Source organism: Bidens hawaiensis, unplaced genomic scaffold (genome assembly GCF_021521415.1).
Source record: "Bidens hawaiensis isolate Kalapana, Puna unplaced genomic scaffold, B.hawaiensis_p1.1 tig00048226_1, whole genome shotgun sequence".
In the NCBI taxonomy this organism is placed as follows: Eukaryota; Viridiplantae; Streptophyta; class Magnoliopsida; order Asterales; family Asteraceae; genus Bidens; species Bidens hawaiensis.
In genome coordinates this window covers 12,885-20,609 of record NW_027506066.1, presented here as the reverse complement: position 1 = coordinate 20,609, position 7,725 = coordinate 12,885, and the positions used below count along the sequence as shown (strand labels likewise).

At 34.1% G+C, this 7,725-nt stretch overlaps 1 protein-coding gene across 2 annotated transcripts; it reads left to right on the top strand.

The window, feature by feature from the left end:
• Window positions 1-1,348: 1,348 nt before the first annotated feature.
• Window positions 1,349-7,314, top strand: LOC143616574 (ubiquitin-like domain-containing protein CIP73). Of its 2 annotated transcripts, XM_077089370.1 has the most exons (16): window positions 1,349-1,509; window positions 2,627-2,781; window positions 3,031-3,148; window positions 3,240-3,314; window positions 3,541-3,656; window positions 3,749-3,820; window positions 3,923-4,084; window positions 4,207-4,276; window positions 4,362-4,513; window positions 4,604-4,768; window positions 4,844-4,915; window positions 5,251-5,347; window positions 5,441-5,782; window positions 6,498-6,769; window positions 6,842-6,916; window positions 6,992-7,314. In XM_077089370.1, the coding sequence occupies exons 2-16, from the start codon at window positions 2,650-2,652 to the stop codon at window positions 6,998-7,000; spliced, it is 1,929 nt and encodes a 642-aa protein (XP_076945485.1). In that variant the 5' UTR covers window positions 1,349-1,509; window positions 2,627-2,649; the 3' UTR covers window positions 7,001-7,314. The 2 variants fall into 2 exon arrangements, with proteins under 2 accessions (XP_076945485.1, XP_076945486.1); XM_077089371.1 differs by having other exon boundaries at window positions 1,444-1,509; window positions 3,749-4,084.
• Window positions 7,315-7,725: the final 411 nt, after the last annotated feature.

Here is a 7,725-nt window from a genome sequence, read left to right as displayed (position 1 = left end):
TTTCAATATTGTATAAAATATATATTTAGGTGTGCATATATGTAATCTGATGACATTATACTCTAGATTATTGTGTCTATATGCACATTGATCATCATCTTTTAAACATTGTAACACGAAAAATTACATTAAGTTCATATTATCCACCATGTGTAGTACACGTAGTGAAACATGAAAAAGATACATTTTATAAGTTGAGAAATGTGAAAAATTTATAATTCATAAATCGTTTACTTTGTCTAATACATTAATTTACATGGTAAATGAGACCTTAAAATGATGATTACAAATTTGAAAATACTTCTTTGTATACAAAATTTGTATCACATGTTGTGTTAAATGTGAAGACATATTTCGGACATGCAATCCTACTACCAATTGTGTTTGTCGCATTTCGAACTACAATTGTATCACATGTTTCGTTCTGAATTGACACGAGGCAATCATCGAATACGCATTGGCCATTTTAAAAAATGGTGACTTTTGTTCATTTCAAATCAACTTCAATAAAAACTAATATAGCCTCAGAGGCTTGTGTAGGACCTTGCATTTATAGCAACTCGGTTTATCATCATCAATGAATTGTTTAGATTTATTATATGGTATGTTAAGCTACACGCAATTTCAATCATGAGAAGTATTTTAAGAATCACAATTAAAATACCATACCATTTATTTAATTTATGTCTACCTTTAATTTTGTTTATTTTTTTAAACTAACAGAACTTATTTATTTTTGCCTTCTAACAAATCCCATGTAATACACGGGTTCAAAGGCTAGTTAAAAGAAAACGTTTTGCTACAGTAGAATAAAGTTTCTATATTAATCCTTGATTGTTAGAAAGTTTGTATTAGCCCCTAATGTGTTTTTGTAGCCTTTCACTTTTTGCCCTATATTTTTTTATATTTTGATCATAAGTTTATCCTATATACATAAAAAGCATTCTCATATAACAATTAGCTTATAAATTTTGAAGAATCACCAAGTTCAAAGCTGAAAAATAATAAGACGTGAACCGGTTAGTTTTATACTTTTGTGTTTCCAAATTATATAAAAGATAATTTATATATATACAATTGCTTTTCATCCTTTTACAAATTTGTCGTTTAACGTTCGGCCTAAATTTTACGAGTTAAGACGCTACAATGACAGTACGTGATTCAACCGTTCAACATTTTTACGTCTGTTCAAGTTCAATGTTACCATTTTCCGTGTTAAATTGTTGTACCCGGTCACGGGAGCTTGGGGGGACAACTCTAGAAAGATATTAATAATTGTATAGAAATGGAATAGAATAATAGAATACAAATTATTATTAATATATATATTTAGTGTATTTAATTAATTAATAGGAAGCAAGTGGTATTTATTTCCTTCCAAAACATTATCAATCAAACTCTCTTCTCTTGTTTTGTTTTGTTTGAGTTCAAATACACAGATCGCCACAATCCGTCCGTCAGTCGTGGTGGGCGGTGCTCTGTGTTACTGTAAGCTAACAAACTCATCAGGTACCGATACTCGATCGTTCGAATCAATCGATGTGTATTTTTCTAGGGTTTTAGAATTCAAATGCCTTTTTTGACCTACCTAATTAATTGCCACTTTGAAACCCTAGGTCGTTTGATTTTAATCTGATTATTCAAGTTTTTCATATTTGATTTGAGTAATTAGGTTATTTGAGTCAAGTTAGGGTTTTTGAGCATCTGCATGTGTAATGAGTGGTGTTGATTGATTGTTTAGTTGATTTTTGATCCCTGGTTAATGAAACGATAGGTAACAGATAACCGGTGGTGTTATTGGACAAGCGATTGGTTCACGAACACCTAAAGCAACGGAATTTACTGTTCGTGTTCGTTCATTAAGAACATGAACTTGTTTGTGAATGGTTTACGAACACAAACACTGTTTTTTTATTTGGCTAACCGAGAATGGTTGGTGTTGGCGGTTCGGTCCGGCTGCTAAGTTCGTGTTGGTGTTTTTTTAACGTTCGTATTGATTGCATGGATGGCTAGCTTGAAATCCTAGGCTGTATGATTTCAATCAATCGTTGTGAATTGTATCATATAAAGCTGTGTTTTTGCTTTTTGATTTAGGTTTTGAATTGAATTTATTGGCTAATTATTAGGTTTTTTATTTGATTTGAGCAATTAGGTTATTTGAGTGAAGTTAGGGTTCTTTTGTATCTGCACGTGTAGTGAGTGGTGTTTATAGATGTTTTAAAGGATTTTTAATGCCTGGTTAATAAAATGTTGGGTAAAAGATTATCAAGTTTTCTATTTGATTTGAGCAATTAGGTCATTTGAGTGAAGTTAGTGTTTTTATGCATCTGCGCGTGTAATGAGTGGCATTGATTAATTGTGTAATGGATTTTTGTTGCCTATTTAAAGAATTGTTAGGTAACAGACTGTCGGTGATGTTATACATAAACATTGAGCATGCATTAGTCAATTGTTTTGGTCTGCAGCTTGTATTGCTTATCTGGTTGGTTGCTGATGTTCTTGAGTTTTGATGAATTGATGTCCATTGGGATTTTTTATATTATGCATGACATGCTTTACGTTTGGTTTTTTCACAAATCATAATTATACTTAGTGATTTGAATCATTGACCTTTAACTTATTACAGGCTTTAAGCAGGGAATTGAGACAATGGCAAGTAATCATGGTGGCAAGGGTGTTATGGATGCTGGGAGCAGTGATGGTAACAGTTCTGAAACCACTGTTGAAATAAAGATAAAGACTTTGGATTCTCAGACATACACTATGCGAGTAGATAAATGTGTAAACACTGTTTTTCTTTCCTTGACATTTTATTATTTTATCTTTTCCTCTGTAGTCCTTTATGCAATTGAATCTTTAGTTCAAAGCTATTTATACATGTTATTATGTTAATAATAAATCATTTTGTTCAGTCATGAATCATTTGTTTAATGTTTTCCTCTTGAAACCAAAAATGGTTACCTGCCTTATCTGTAGTATATGTCCAATTCAATGCTACTCTATATTACTTAAATCTGTATATTTTTATAGGTACCTGTTCCTGCACTGAAGGAACAAATTGCTTCTGTTACTGGTGTGTTATCTGACCAACAACGGTTGATATGCCGTGGCAAGGTGCTAAAGGATGACCAGCTTCTTTCAGCTTACCGTATCCTTCTTTCTAGTTTTTTTTTTTCTAAAAAAAGTGTAATTATTAATAAATCTTGACAATGAAGCTCCTTAACGAGTATGAACTGTAGATGTGGAAGATGGACACACACTGCACTTGGTTGTTCGACAGTCGATTAATCCATCAAGCGTTCCAGATCTTACAGGTTTCATGAGTTTCCACAATTTTAAAGAACAACCCTCTTTTGTTACTGAATCTTAAATCACAAATCTGCATAATGTATATATGATAGGGCGATGTAAAACTTCGTTTTGTTGTTAAATAGGTTGCGGCTATAGAATTTTCATTAAAAAAGGCTTCTTTTATTGTAATTCTGTTTGGGGCCTTCTTTTAGAATCCCTGTTTGACCCCAATGTATTATGTATTTGCAGAAGGTGATCCAGCCTCAAGTACCAGACAGACCATGGGTAGCCATGGGCCCAGTGTAGTGGTAGGAACATTTAATATATCTGAACAAGGTGATGGGAGTCTTCCAGATTTTAGTCGGGTAAGATCGTGAAAGTTATAAATTGTTAAAATAACAAAAGCCAATCGTGAATAGCTAAATCAATTGGTTTGTGGTGCCTTTATTTTTGGTAGATTGTATCTGCTGTTCTTGGTTCCTTTGGAATAGCAAATGCTGGAAGCAGTGGTGAAGCAGTAGATTTACAAGTTAGTTGGTCACTGGTCTATAATTTTTTTAATTCTTTTATAATTTTGGGTTTTGTTTCTGATATATTTAAACAAGGTATGCCTTTTATTTTTCTTCAACAGCAACACATTTCTGAAAGGCTTTCACGAATACCCGGTCTAAACCAAATAAGAAATCTCAGTGGTCAACAACCTGAAGATGCTTCTGGAAGAAGTCAGCCTAGTTCTCAAAATGCTGCATTTACGGTCCCAACTGATGTTTCTATGGAATCTCTTCAGCTTCCTGTAAGTTCAATGCTAATTGTTACCAAATTTTGAACATGTGAAGTAGAAGATTTGAAGTTGTAGTCATTTAGACACTATTGGTTACTTTTTCTGATTAAGAATTTGTAATAAATCCTTGACAGGTTATTCCCGATTCTCTGACAACCTTATCCCAGTATTTAAGGCGTTTGAGGCAAGAATTTAACGAAAATGGTCAGAACTTATTCTTGGAACACTTTAAACACCTTCAATATCTTATTTTAGTTACAATATCAATTTGATATTTGATGTTTGACAGTCAGAATCCAGGGCAACAGTGGGGGAGGAGACCCATCTGCTGCACCGAATTCAGCCGCCGGTCAGGGTGGATTACCAACACCGGCCGCCCTGAGTGAAGTGACTCAGTCTACAAGACAATTACTTGTTGAACAAGCTGGAGAATGCTTAATGGTATGAACTAAACATAACAAAGAATTTTTAAAAGCAACATGGTATATTTTTCATGTCACTATTCTCAAGTTTTGTTTTCTTTTTCTGTAGCAATTGACCAGACAATTAGGGGACCAAACAAATGTAACCGATCCTGTAGCACGGTTAAGGGTGCAGTCAAATGCTTTGAGATCAGGTGCACTTTTGCAAAATTTGGGTGCTTTTTTGCTGGAGCTTGGTCGCACAACCATGACACTTCGTATGGGACAGACACCGGTGTGTTATAAAATTCTTTTGTTTTTCTTTAATTTCTTGAATTCTTATATCTGACATGTAAAAGTTTTTTTCCAGACTGACGCTGTGGTTAATGCTGGGCCTGCTGTTTTTATATCAACATCTGGTCCAAATCCTATTATGGTTCAGGTAATGTAATTTAAGAGGGTGAAATGTTGACCTGATTGATTTGGGCTATGCTGTTTTCAAATCTGTCAAATAGACCATATCTTGTATTCCTGTTTAACAAAAAAGGTGCTTTACAAATAAATCATAAAGAATTACAGTTTAACAGAAAGGTCCTTTTTCGTATGATGAATTCTTTTAACTTTACGGAAAGGACCTTTTTGGTGAGTTTTAAAAGCCCCGGGATTTAATCATACAAAAATAAAGTTAACGGACACCTAAATTTTAGAATCATAAGGTTTTCTTCAACAATTTCCTCTTTTTATAATTTTAGTATGCCTTACTTTACCATGGTGCAGCCTCTACCTTTTCAACCTGGGGCAAGTTTTGGAACTACAACTGCGGGGACCGGCACTGGTTTACGCCCAAGGAATATTGATATTCGGATACGTACTGGTAATAAACAATAACTTATTATTCTGATTTTTAATTTTAAATAAATTGCATTATAAATTACTGATTTACTTTTCATTTTTACAATGTGTACAGGCTCAGTGTTGGCGCCAGTTGTTACTCAAAGAGAATCAAGTGGCGGTGAGCAGTCAGCAGCTGCTGCTGATGGTGGTGGTAGTGGAGGTTCAAATAATCAAGCTGCACCTAGAAATGAGTCTCAGCCCACGGGTGGTTCTGAAGTTCGTGTGGTTCCAATTAGGATATCTACACTGCCACCTGGACTTGCATCTTCTGAGTCATCTACAGGTTCTATGAGTGTGCTGTATCCAGTGGTAGCAAGAAGTGACATTAATGGCCAGGTGTCAAATGGAAGTCAACCTCATAATGGTGAAAATAGACCAAGTTCTACAGCTCAGCAACAACCATCTCAAGTTCCTGGTAAAACAAGTGTTTTTTTAACCTTTTTATTATAGCTAAATGCATAAAATAGAAATGAATTTTACACATTTTTCCAACTTAAGCAAATGACTTTATGTTAGGCATAAAATAGGATTCAGCTTTTAGTTTACTGCAGGTTTTTGCTACCATCTCATTTCAGATTATTTTGTGGATTCTATGCCGGGTGTCATATCGGACACCATTTAAACATATATTTTTAAATTAATAATAAAAAATATACCTCCTGGTATATGCATATATGCTAAATCGTTAGTTTTTGAAATGTTAGCAAGAAGTGACCTGTTTTACCAGTTGAACGGGTCATTTATTGCGATAATCGTCATTGGAGATGCAACTTGGCTGCCACATCAGATGTCACACAAGAAAAAATGATATCTTTTTGCTAATATGTTGAAAAATAGTTATTATAATGACAAATAAGATGGCACATATCATGAATATGGTTGCTAAATAGGTGATAAAGTATAGGTTGGTCATTGGTGTCTGTTTTGTGTTTAATTTAAGGTTGGTTGCTAAACATGGGAAAGCGTTTAAAGTTCATTTCTACTTTCTATTTTATGCAACCTGCTCATTTTTGTTTGGCATGGTATAATGTAGCAATAACATTGACTTTTACAAGAAGTCATAAATAAAAGATTTTACATAGTCACATGACAGTTCAAAGTCAAACATGAAGTCTTTCAATCTGATGCAGGTACAACTCATGGTCAAACCTTTTCTACAGAAATTCCGAGTGGACTTGATCAATTGCTGAGAAATATATTTCCCGTGGAGCAAAATCATGCCAACAACTTTATCTTTCAGGGAACAAGTGTTGAAACGGTTCCCGCACCTGTTAATTCTCAAGAAACGCCAGCCGTTACTGAAGAAGGAACCTTTTTGTCAAATTTGCTTCACCAGATTATGCCTGTTGTGACTCAGCACCTCAATGATGGGGAAAACGGAGCTGCCCAATCTTCTTCAAATGTAAAGTCTCATGTTTTTCGTACCTTATTCTTTAAATGTAACTGTTTTATTTAAACTTTTATATACATGTAGGTCCAAGAAAACCAAGATCGGGGTGCATCTTCACGCCGGCCCGACAGTCCATCTCCTCCGTCCAAACGTCAAAAGGTACTTTTAAATATTGATTAATGGCTCACATGTATATACACATCATATTTTAATTTTTTTCTACTTATGATGCAGACAGAGTAAGTTATTGCAAAAGCAAGTTGAAACCTCAAAGGAACAAAAGGTGGGTTTTTGCAACAGATATCGAGATCCCTATAGCTGGTTTGACTCTGGACCAAATTTCAGTTGACCCGGCATAATCGATGATAACCCAAGTTCAATACATATAATCTTTTGGGTTTCGTTTCTCTAAATCCGTATATTGGGTAATCTCTTTTGTGTTTTGAGTAAACAACTGCATAGTAAAATATTGTCTTTTTTTTGGTATTGAATATAATATGCCCATTTGGGTAGACTTTTAAGAAGCTGGGAGCAATTGTTGCATTGGTGTTTAATTATTTTTGGAATGGGTTATTATTATTTTGTGGTCTAGTATGCTTTATAATGTCCATTGAATATGGTCGTATGCCTCAAATTCTATTATTTGATGATGTAATGATGCGATATAAAAAGATAGATAAGCCAATTATTTGGCCACATCATCATGTCATTCTCATTACATGATTGGTTTGATGGAACATTATACCTACCTTATATTATATGCTTTCTTTAACTTTCGGATTTTGTGTTAGTGGTATGCATTGTGGGTTAGTGATTTCTTTTCCAATTATGCCATGTTTTTGGTTTAGCTGAAAGCCTAAAACTAGTGATGTAACAGCTTTATTTGTGGGGAATTTTTCAAGAAACTTGGACTACCTAAGACTTTTTTATTGATTATTATGTGAGTATATATTTTAGTACTAGTTTGA

Coding starts and splice junctions, on each gene's coding strand:
- LOC143616574 (XM_077089371.1), top strand. CDS start 2,650: ATGGCAAGTAATCATGGTGGCAAGGGTGTTATGGATGCTGGGAGCAGT. Junction 3,149..3,239: donor CCAGCTTCTTTCAGCTTACC/GTATCCTTCTTT, acceptor TATGAACTGTAG/ATGTGGAAGATGGACACACA. Junction 4,916..5,250: donor CAAATCCTATTATGGTTCAG/GTAATGTAATTT, acceptor ACCATGGTGCAG/CCTCTACCTTTTCAACCTGG.